This window comes from Pituophis catenifer, unplaced genomic scaffold (genome assembly GCF_029215685.1).
Source record: "Pituophis catenifer annectens isolate HBS135680 unplaced genomic scaffold, rPitCat1.0.hap2 SCAF_2, whole genome shotgun sequence".
NCBI lineage: Eukaryota > Metazoa > Chordata > Lepidosauria > Squamata > Colubridae > Pituophis > Pituophis catenifer.
The window spans coordinates 285,424,047-285,436,307 of NW_027256882.1; the positions used below are offsets into that span (position 1 = coordinate 285,424,047).

At 42.1% G+C, this 12,261-nt stretch overlaps 1 protein-coding gene across 2 annotated transcripts in view; it reads left to right on the forward strand.

Moving 5' to 3' along the window:
• The window catches only part of DYM (dymeclin), a 275,421-nt gene that overhangs the window by 69,366 nt on the left and 193,794 nt on the right, over positions 1 to 12,261 (forward strand). For both annotated transcript variants that reach the window (XM_070938939.1, XM_070938941.1), the window contains exon 7: positions 5,499 to 5,571. In XM_070938939.1, coding sequence (XP_070795040.1) covers positions 5,499 to 5,571 — 73 coding nt within the window. The remainder of the gene's footprint in view (positions 1 to 5,498; positions 5,572 to 12,261) is intronic.

Below are 12,261 nucleotides of genomic sequence, written 5' to 3' on the forward strand. Positions count from 1 at the left end.
TGACACCCCTGGCATAGGGTTTTCTTCTTGAGCAGGGGGTTGAACCAGAACAAGGATCCCCAACCTCCAGGCTGCAGCCCACTACTGGGCCTCGAGCCGTTCGTAACCGGGCTGAGGAAGTGGCAGGCGTGCATGTGCGCGCATCCCCACGTGCGTGAGGAGCATGCAAGCACGTGCGCACGTGCTCCATTTGTGTGAGCTGCATCCGTGTGTGCCCGCCGCTCCCACAAATCGAACTGCGTGAAAACACATGCTTGCCTGTCATTCATCCAGAACCCTCCCCTCTCTCCTCCCACCAGGCCGCAAACCTGGCTCGGTTGGGGAACTCTGAACTAGAAGACCTCCAAGGTCCCTTCCAACACGGTTACTCTGAAACATACCGCCAACTCTACCATGAAATGCTTATATAGTAAAGAAGAATCAAGGTTTGAGAACGGCCGTCGCAGTCCCCAGATTGCAAATCTGTGAGGGCTCTCAAACATTCAGCACACGCAAGAGTATTTCTGAGTTGCAAGAGTCACATGGGGAAGGTTGAGGAGAAAATCTCAAGCGTTAGAATAAAAGAGCTCTTAGCCAGCTGTAGAAAATGTTTGCTACCTGATAGGTTGAGATCAAGCACTGGCTAAAAAGGCTGTTGAAACTTCGGCATCTGCCACTGTGTTCTTAGTCTGAATCCACGAACAACTGGGTTATAAATGGCATACAAGCTTGCAAAGAAATACATTTAACTTTGTACCATGTACCAAAGATGATGTCAGGTTTTATTAGGGATTCTCTGAAATCTATAATTTGACTTTGGTGCCCAAGTATGTATTTTTGCATAGAATTGTTATGTATAAAGAATGAAGTATAATTTATCTCCATTATAGCTCAACTCTTGCTGCCTTCACAACACTAATGCAGTAACAGCTGAATAGTAGGAACTGCGAGAGGGATCTTGGAATCCTAGTGGACAATCGCTTAAATAGGAGCCAACTGTGCGCGGTAGCTGCCAAAAAAGCTAACCCAGTCCTAGGCTGCATTAACAGGGATAGAATCAAGATCACATAAAGTATTATCATTTAATAATGCCTTGGGAAGACCACACTTGGAATATTGCATCCTGTTTGGTCGCCATGATATAGAAAAAAATGTTAAGATTCTAGAAAGAGTGCAGAAAAGAGCAATAAAGGTGATTAGGAGACTGGAGGCTATAACATATGAAGAACGATTGCAGGAATTGGGTATGTCTAATTTAATGAAAAGGAGAACTAGGCAGGGGTGGGATTCTAATGGTTTGGACCAGTTTGGGCCAACCGGTAGCTCCAACAATCAGCTGGGAGCGAACTGGATCACCGAACCGGTTGTTAAACCGGTAGGATCCCACCGCTGGAACTAGGGGTGACAGGATAGCAGCCTTCCATTTTTCTCCGTTGCAGCCTGTCCATGGTCACATGATCAAAATTCAGACGCTTGGCAACTGGTTCCTATTTATGACGGTTGCCATGTCCCAGGGTTGTGCGATCCTCTTTTGTGACCTTCTGACAAGCAAAGTCAATGGGGAAGCCAGATTCACTTAACAGCCGTGTGACTAACTTGACAAATGCAGTGATTCACTTAGCAACGGTGGCAAGAAAGATCTTAAAATGCGGAAAAGCTCACTTAACCACTGTCTTGCTTAGCAACAGAAATTTTGTTGCTAATTTTGTTGCTCCGTCCTAGTCATAAATCAAGGACTACCTCTAATTGTTTTTCTTTTACCCCATATCTTCGTTCCAATCAGGGGAAAGGAGTGGGTCACTAAACTCTTTCCCAATTATGAAGAAATATTTATATTATTTTGTTTCAGACAAGCAAACACTTAGTGAGATGCCTTTGGAGATTCTCAGTCATCGTTGTTGTAAAATTGGGAAATATGGTGTACAGAAAACAGACGGACAATTTTGTATTTTTTCTACTATTGAAATTATAACAAAAGATAATACAGTGGACATTAAAGCATATCGGTTTAGATGTTATTGCATACTTATTAATATTTATATGAAAATAAAAAAATTGTGTAAAAGATAGGGGTAAGTAATATGGAATAAGGAAAATGGAATGTAATAATTATGAATATGTTTATCTGTATGGAAATGTATGCTACTCAAACACTACACCATCCACATAATGATATGTATACATTTAAAAAAATAAATAAAAACTTGATGGAGATTCTCAGTCGTCCAGGTCATGTTGCCTCAAAGGTGCTTTTCCAAGAGGCAACTGGGCTTTCTTCTTTTTCTTTGAAGACGTTTCGCTTCTCAACCCAGAAGCTTCTCCAGCTCTTCCATTCCCCACCATTCCCCTTCCATTCCTGAAGAAGCTTCTGGGATGAGAAGTGAAACATCTTCAAAGAAAAACCAGTTGCTTCTTGTAAAAAAACACCTTTGGGACAAACGCTTAAAGAATTATTCCGGTTATTCAAAGCAGCAAAACACCCAGGGTTAAGTTGGTTGAAGAAAGTGGCAATTATTATTATTATTATTATTATTATTATTATTATTATTATTATTATTATTATTATTATTATTATTATTTTTGCCTCGTTTAACAAACGATCTTTGGGAGAAAAAAGAAAAACAAGGTGCTTGTGTGTGGTCTATTGGTTTGGAGCAGGATCCAGAAGTCAGGAAATTGGAATTCCTCTTCGGTGTTGATCTCTGCTGCACTCTGATCTTCTGCCAGTGGATTGTTTCCTGTTTTAGTTTACCCTTCTATAAAATTGGAATAATTTCCTCTATTCGGGACGAATTGCGAAGCTTGGATAATGATGGCGTATAACCTTCCCTTTGTGCTTGGACATAATCCTGTAAATTCACTTGTCCTGAAAAAACTTCCCCAAAAGTTTGTAAACACTGTAAGGTACAAAGAGCTGAGATGTTCCCGAGAAGCCAAAATGTAAAAGAGGGGGGGGGAAAAACAGGATCTGGTTGCTTTGGGATGCAGTGAAGCAGACAAATGAAAGCAATTGGATTTTTAGGCTTTGGCTTAATGACTGGGTTGGAGGGAAAGGCGTTTATTTCCCAGAGCTTATTTTGTCAGCTGTGCGATGCCGATAATTCTGTGCGGATGCGCTAAGCTGAAAGAATTGCTAATTGCATCTCGCTCGGCCAATGGTTGGCCGTCTTTAACCTTCTGATGCCTCGGCCTTGCTTGACCAATGGAAACGTAGAACCTAATTTATTTCTGAATGAGAGACATTTTTTTTCCCCTGCAAATATATTTTCAATTTTCTTCAATTTCATTCACCTTATGAAAAGTTAACAAATGATCCCTTACTGTTGGGACATGCCCTAGTTATAGTTTGTGATGAGCAGAGTAACAGAATTAACAGAGTTGGAAGGGACCTTGGAGGTCAGGTAGTCCAATCCCCTGCTTAAGCAGAAGATCCTTTACCTGTGATGGCGAACTTATGGCACGCGTGCCACAGGTGGCACGTGGAGCCATATCGGTGGGCACGCAAGCGTTGCCCTAGCTGAGCTCCAGCGTGCATGCGTGTGCCGGCCAACTAATTTTCAGGCCTTCTGGGCCCACCGGAAGTCAGGAAACAGATTGTTTCTGGCCTCCGGAGGGCCTCTGGGGGGTGGGGAGGCCCATTTTTTGCTCTCCCCATGCTCATAGAAAGCCTCTGGAGCCTGGGGAGGGCGAAAAAACGGGCCTACCGGGCCCACCAGGCCATCATGTGCCAAAAGCAGGAGGAGCGCGGGGTGGGTGGGACCAGGGGTGAAATCTACTTACCTTCCTTTCTAGTTTGGAAGAGCATGCACCGCATGCCCACACGCTTTGTTCGCACGCGCATCACATGCGCACGCAGACCTTCTGCAGATGCGCAAAACCTGTGCATTTGCAGAAGGTAAAAAACACATTACTTCCTGGTTAAAACCAGGAAGTAATGACATCCGGGTGGGTGGGCGGAGCTTTGTTCCGCCATCGCTACCAGATCGCCGAACCAACAGCCAAGATCGCTACTGGACCGGGCGATCCGGTCCAATCCGGGAGCATTTCACCCCAGGATGTGATGCATTGAACTATGGGTGTGGGCACGCCCGCATGTGACCCGCTCCCCCCGCTTTTGGCACGTGACGGCAAAAAGGTTAGCCATCCCTGTCCTATACCATTCCAGACAAATGACTGTCCTATCTCTTCTAAAAGCCACCAGTGACAGAGCACCCAGAACTTCTGAAGGCAAGCCTTTCCACTGTTTGATTGTTTTCACTGTTATGAAGTTTCTCCTTGGTTCTAGGTTGCTTCTCTCCTCGATTAGTTTCTATCCATTGTTTCTTGTTTTACCCTTTTTGTGCTTTGGAAAATAGGTTGACCCCAATCTTCTTTCTGGCAGCCCTTCAAATATTGGAAGACTAATATTATGTCATCCTGCAAATTTTCTTGGATAATTAAGCCCTGATTTTTTTTTATTCTGCAAAGATTAATACTTGCTTGAATGATAAAGCAAAAAGAATTGTAGATTAAGTTTCTGTCTCATTTTCTTCTTCCTTTTCTACTGAAAATGTTCTCACAAGTTCCTTTCTTTCCTTAAAGTTTGATTTCTGTATGACAGAGGCTTTTAACCAATTTCTAAATAATCTAGAATTAATTTTTGCCATTTACAGTAGGAGGTGTAATAGTAATGATCTGAAAACATGGAATTTTTAATTTGAATCCAATTCCTAGCCTGTATTTCAGTCAGCTGTTTTTGAGCCATTTTTAAAAATACACTGTTTAAAAAAAAGATGGTGAAGTTTAAACTTTGGTAACTGGAAATTTGGATGAAATTTGGAAGATAGAATAGAATAGAATAGAATAGAATAGAATAGAATAGAATAGAATAGAATAGAATAGAATTTTATATTGGTCAAGTATGATTGGACACACAAGGAATTTGTCTTGGTGCATACCCCCTCAGTGTACATCAAAGAAAAGATACGTTCGTCAAGAATCATGAAGTACAACACTTAATGATAGTCATAGGGTACAAATAAGCAATCAGGAAACAATATCAATATAAATCGTAAGGATCCAAGCAACAAAGTTACAGTCATACAGTCATAAGTGGGAGGAGATTGGTGATAGGAATGATGAGAAGATTAATAGTAATAGTAATGCAGACTTATGTAGTGAATAGTTTTGACAGTGTTGAGGGAATTATTTGTTTAGCAGAGTGATGGTGTTTGGGAAAAAACTGTTCTTGTGCCTTGTTGTTCTGGTGTGCAGTGCTCTATAGCGTCGTTTTGAGGGTAGAAGTTGAAACAGTTTATGTCCAGGATGCGAGGGGTCTATAAATATTTTCACAGCCCTCTTTTTGACTCGTGCAGTATACAGGTCCTCAATGGTAGGCAGGTTGGTAGCCATTGTTTTTTCTGCAGTTCTAATTATCCTCTGAAGTCTCTGTCGGTCTTGTTGGGTTGCAGAACCAAACCAGACAGTTATTACTGCACTAATGTTGAAATATCCAGTAAAATTTCCTTATTTTCTTTTAGGATCTGAATATGAAGATCTTATGGAAGAATTACTTTGCTGCCTCATTCAGCTGATTGTTGAGGTTCCTCTTTTGTAAGTAGATTTCATATGTTCTGTTTCCATTTGGGTTCCCTCCAGATGCAATGTGATTACAATACCAATAATCCTCAGGCCTCATGGTCATATTAAAAAGGGGAGATCTCCACATACTACCTTGACTTCCTGAAGAAAAAGCAGGACATAAACCTAACAAAATAAAAACTGGCCCTTTCTAATTGGAAATTCAAATATCTATTTTACATAATAATGATTATAGGCTATGCATTTTAACTCCCTTTTAATTAAAAAAAATACTCATTCTTCTAGAATTCCATAGTTATACTTCAGTCCACATTATGATAACCAGATTTGTAATAGTCAGACAAAAAAAAACAGAACAAATTTTATTTCTGTTGGATCCACTAAATGTAATGTCAGGAGCTGTTTCTGAATGTTTAGGTTATGTTCAAAAAAGTATTTGCAAAAGATAACAAGAAAAAGGAGGTTAGGGAATGAGATTTTTTAAAAAAAGAATGTTAGCATGCCCCATCTGATTACAATCAGATGAATTGAAGTGTTCTTGAGTGGAAAATCATGGGAAATTGTAAATATTGTTTGCATGTGTCTCGGGATTAGCACAATAATTATTTTTACTATATTGCCCTGAAGAAAAGCTAAAGTGCACAGAAATTAATTTGGTCTTAGCGGGATTTTGCCTATGGCAACCTTAGAACTTACTCTCTCTTCTTTCTGTCTCAGGATCAGAGGTGGGTTTCAGATATTTTTACCACCAGTTCGCCCCCCGTGCGTGCCTTCCACGCATGCACCCGGCCTCGAAAACATGGCTAAATAGGACAGCATAGTGGGTGGGCGGGCGCGGGCCCACCCGTGATCTCCGCTACCAGTTTGCCCGAACCAGTACCAACTGGCTGAATACCACTTCTGCTCAGGATAAATTTCCTTATAAATTCAGAGACTTTCCTTAACCTTCAGTAAATTAGCCCGATAGCTACTTTTGATTTTTGTTGCCCCATCTTTATATAGATGAAGAATTTTCTACCAAAGTGGACTCAAAGGTGTTTTTTTCAAAAGACAACTAGATTGTTGTTGTTTTTTTGAGAAAGAAGAAGTTTGCTTCTTATCCCAGAAGCTTCATCAGTGAAGCGAAATGTTTTCTTTTCCCTCAAAAAAAAACCAGTCCAGTTGCCTTTTGAAAAAAAAAAAAAGCACCTTTGAGGCAACTATGACCTGAATGACTGAGAATCTCCATAGACATTTACCAAAGTAGACAGAATTTACAATGCAACCAGAATAGAGCTGGAAGGGACATTGAAGATCTTCTAGCCCAATCCTCTGCTCAAGCAGGAGACCCTGTACAATTTGAGACAAGTGTCCATCCAGTCTCTTCTTAAAAACCTCCAGTGATGAAAAAGCCACAACTTCTGAAGGCCAGCTGTTCCACTGGTTAATTGTCCTCACTGTTAGGAAGTTTCTCCTTAATTGTGCGCGCGTCTTCCTTAGATACACAAATCACATTAAACCATGGGCTTGTTTGTTAATCAACCCTCTTACCAATAAAGAAGAATATTTGTAGCTCAGGATTGAAATGAAGGGTCTTTGGTGCTTCTGGGTTGCTTTCTTGGAGACGGTTCATCACCCAAAGTAGGTAACATCCTCAAGTGCTAGACTTTACTAGCACTGATGATGTTACCTAGTCTGGGTGATGAAAGAACTTCTGCAAGAAAACAAGCAAGCTCAGAGAGCACCAAGGGCTCCTCAGTCAACTCTGTCTCTGACATATAGACCAGGGGTCTGCAACCTTAAACACTCAAAGAGCCGTTTGGACCTGTTTCCCACAGAAAAGAAAACACGGGAGCTACAAAACCTGGGTGGGCGTGGCCAACTCAACGTCACTCACTTCCTCCAGTCACATGACCCTTCCCTCCCCTCCCCAGCCATGCCTACCAGGTCATTAGGGCAGAGAACCGGTTTTTTAAAAACACTGGGAACCACAAAACCCTTTTGACATCTCTCTCCCTCCCCCCCTCCCTCCTCCCCTCTTCCTCTCTTTCCCCCTCTATCTCTGTATCTCTCACTCTCTCCCCATCTCTCTTTATTTGCCCCGGCCACTTCTCCATCCACTGCCGTCGCCCTTATCTTCTCAGACCAGGTGAGGAGTGACTGGGAAGGGAGAGCGAGGAGGGGGGGCAGCCAGTGGTGGGATCACCTGACAGGGAGCCACGACGGAGGGCCCAAAGAGCCGCATGTGGCTGACACCCGATGTAGACAAAGTAATCACGGCTTGCTTGGCCAATTCCTGAGGCTTTCCCCTCCTTCTATAGTAGCTATTCATGCCATGTATCTCGTTGGGTTTGTGGAGAGCTTTGAGCAGCATGCAAAACCAAACTAGGCATATGTCCCGACTATTATGTTTTCACATCATGCTAAGCTACAGTTACGGACACTGAGCCAATCACTAGCTAGGATTTATTGCACTAAAGCAAATCATTGTCTATGTTAAGTGAAAAAGCAGGCAAAGCAGATTATGGTTTCCTGCTGGGTTCATGTGGCAAATGAAACCAACAGGAAATTGTCCTTTCTGTTTCTCATGTAGGGATAGGCTCTGCCTCAAAGCTGAAAGTGAATTTTGATCCCTAATTAAATTCATGCCAACCAAACTTGCCTGCTGGATTGCCGTTTGCCCAGCCAAATGAGCACTTTTCTCTAATTAAAATTCCCAAAGAAGGATCTTTTTTTCCCCCCAGTCTGAGACTAAAACTGGACAGTGTCCAGGAATTCATCTAAGATATAGAATAATTAAATGAGAAAATTTGGGAAACGACGAGAAATATGTTGTGCATGTTCTGGATTGTGCCAAAGAATTTAATATATTACGTTTGAACTTGAGGTAAAAGCTATAAGGTTTTGTTATTTCACATATTTATTTAATATCTGAAGTATATTATAGTAAATCTTTAAGTATAATTGACAATTCATATCTGGAGAATCCTTAAAATGTCAAGAGACTCCAACAGCTTTTATTTGACATTTTTAATCTCTTCCTGTTAACCTGAACATTTATGTAGATATGTTTGTAACTTTCACTTCAGCCACCAAGAATTATGATGATTAGATCAAATGGCAAGGGGAAATGAGATAGTAAACCTTGGCTTATTTTCCAAAGCATCGAAGGGCTGGACAAGAAGTAGTAATGGGTGGAAGCTTGTTAAAGAGAGATCCAACCTAGAAGTAAAAAAAGAAAAAGAAATTTTCTGATAGAACAATTAATGGAATTTCTTGCCTTCTGGATTTGTGAGTGCTCCATCAGTGGAGATTTTCCAAAATAGACTGAACAACCATTTGACTGGAATTGATATAAAGTCTCCTGCTTTGAACAGAGGGTTGGACTAGAAGACCTTTAAGGTCCCTTCCAGCACTAGGAGTTTATGTTCTATTTACAGTCCCTTATTTGTTGAAACCACTGGAGAATAAAACTCCCAACTTTTTCAAGATTTATAGCCTGCAGAACTAAATGAAAGAGCATGAATTTTCTCTCTGAGCAAATAGCAGCTAATTTTTAAAAATCGTATCTGGCACAGCCTTGAAAATTTGGAAATCTATACTATAAATGCAAAATTGCTTTAGCACAAGTTTCCCTTCATTTTAGATGCTCTTCCTTCCTTGGAAAGCGAGGGGATTAGAAGCTTCCTATCGGAATGAGTAGCATTGTTGCTGTATCTAAATTCAACAGATGGTGTAATTTACCGCATGGCACTATGCTCCCCATTAAGATGTAGCTGCAAGGTGTATTTTTTCCTTGACCCAAACAAGAAAGTTTCTTCATTTCCTCGCTTGTTTAAAAGCAAAGAAGACGATAGAAACATGCAAGTGAAATTTGCTCTCGTTCCTAAACACCAAGCTATGGTTTAATATTCCATCTGAAAGCACCCGGTCTCTATAAGCAAATCCTGCTGTTGAAAGAGGTGTTTCTATTTATTTTATAGAATGGCTGACTTGGTACAAGCGTGGAAACGTTAGCAATCGGGTGTAATTTTGCGTGACTTAACAGATACATATATTTTTTGTTTTCATTTTTACGGATGAATATAAACCTAGGTAGGGTGAGAAATGGAAGCGTTGAGTGTCCTGAGGTTTTGTCTGCAGTCCAAGGAATGACTCACGAGCGAGACATCTTAATTCCCTTTTGTAGCTGCTGAATCCACTCCCTTCCTTTCTATGGAGGTGGAAGAATTAACTGGGAATATTTCCTGTTCTTTCTTTTCAAATAAAGAGGATGGCAAAAGAGGTCACTGTTGGGTTTTTGGCTTCCCGTTATTTTTCAGAAGTAAATTGAGAAGCTTCCCAAATGTTTCTCAAACAAGCATCGCTAGTGTATTCTTTGCATTGCATGTTTGCCATTAGTGGATGTTTAATTTGGAGAGCATTGCCAAGAGGAAAGACCACATTCCTCGGAGATCACCAAACATGAGGTTTTGCCTTTCAGTATCCTGAACTGGCTTCATCCTTTTTTGGCAACTCGCCTTTCACTTTTCTGGTCAACCCTTGGGAAATGTGGCAATCAAGCCCTTTTCCTTTATTATTTGAATGTTGATGCTTGAATCCGTCTCTTCTGGCAACCGTCCTAAATTAGTGAACTTTTAACCTTGGATGCTTCCGGTGAAATTCGACTTGTTAGGAGATGAAGAGTAAGAAATGGCTTTTGTTCAGAAAAGCTGACGTGGGACGAGTCTATAGGTCAGTGATTCCCAGCAAGGGTACCCAAATATTGTTATCCTGCCGTCCTTATCAGCGCAAAACATCTGGGCATCCCAAACCACCACTATAAACATTGCAAAGCCTTGATGCCATTTTGGTATCGCAGATCAGCGAGGCTGAAAAGCCTGAGATAAAAAAAAAAAAAGTACTTACCGCACAAGATCACTGAAATTAAAGAACCCGATAAGAGGTACAAAAAAGGGGCAGCCAAACGGATTAAAAGGGATTGCTTCTTCTGAGGCAAGACTCTATAATTCTTACAAAACTCTAAATAGGAGACGGCGTGGTAGACACAGATAAAATCCGAACTTGGATTTCAACCCTCTTGAAATTGCGTGCGCGAGCGCACACACACACACACACACACACACACACACACACACACACAGAGAGAAAGAGAGAGAGAGAGAGAGAGAGATTTGGGACTCCTCAACAAGTGCAGAGTTTAGCTTTCAAGAAATATGGGAAAGGAGAGCACATTTAGATGGTTTTAAAGGGAAGCCAGGACAAATTCAGAAACATAAACAGTATAACAGAGTTGGAAGGGACCTTGGAGGTCTTCTAGTCCAGTGGTCTCCAACCGTTCCAGGTCGGCAGACCGGCAGAGGCAGCAGCCGTGGAAGGGGAGAGGGGATAGTTTTGCGTGAATGTGCTGCTTTCACAAATGCAGCTTCACGCCCGTGCCCTCGCATGCCATTTCCACGGGCCAGTTCTGAATGGACAGGGCCCGAGGTCACGGAACAGGATTTGTTCTTCTAGTTCAACTCTCTGCTCAAGCAGAAGACCCTATACCTGTGATGGCGAACCTATGGCACGCATGTCAGAAGTGGCACGCAGAGCCATCTCTCTGGGAACGCCAGCCGTCGTCCGTGGTTCCTCCAGGTTCTGGTGCGCACATGCGCGCTGGCAGGCTGGTCTTCGTGCACGCAGGAGTGCCAGAAACTGGAAGACCAGGTGACTGGCGTACATGCGCATGCCGGAAAGCGGAAGCTCAGCTTCCCAGCGCATGCAAAGACCAGCTGGCCAGCTCTTCCGGTTTCCAGCGCTCCTGCATGTGCGCACCAGGGAGCTGCTCTTCTGGTTTCCAATGCTCTCCTGCACGTGCGCTCACTCCTGTTTAGGCACTCGGTGCCGAAAAGGTTTGCCAACACTGCCCTATACCATTTCAGACAAGTGGCTGTCCAGTCTCTTAGAAGCCTCCAGTAATGGAGCACCCACAACTTCTGGAGGTAAGTCGTTCCACTGGTTATTGATTGATTGATTGATTGGTTCGATTTATATGCCGCCCTTTTCCGGAGACTCAGGGCGGCTTACAATGCATTAAGCAATAGTCTTCATACTTTTGTATATACCTGCTTAGTAGGGCTTTTGGGCCCCCCCAAGCGCTGTTCTTTTTTATACAAAGTCAGCTTATTGCCCCCACAAACCGGGTCCTCATTTTACCTACCTCGAAAGGATGGAAGGCTGAGTCAACCTTGAGCCTGGTGAGATTTGAACTCGCACTAATTGCAGGCAGCTGGTGCTACTTAACAGTGCTTTAGTCTGCTGCGCCACCAAGGCTCTTTTAATTTAATTGTCCTGACTGTTAGGAAATTTCTCCTTCATGGAGGACAGGGCTATCCGTGGCTATTTGAAAATCTTTGACATCTTAGACTTGCATACTTTGAACACCAGATGATAGAAAGCAACAGAGGAAGATGTTACTGCTCTTACATTCCTACTTTTGAACTTCCTGGACCCAATGCTAAACTGCTGTGGCATATGCTGGACTTAATCAGCCACAAATGAAAAACACAAATTGACAAATGTCTTTCATAATATTGAAAGTACTTCAATATTATGTACTGTACTGTTTTGTACTGTTAAGGTTCTAAGTATGAAACACTTCTATGGCTATTATATTTTCTCCAAGTTTAATTTTTTTTTTTGTGGGGGTGTAAAGAGCCAGTTTGGTTTAGTGGTTAGTGG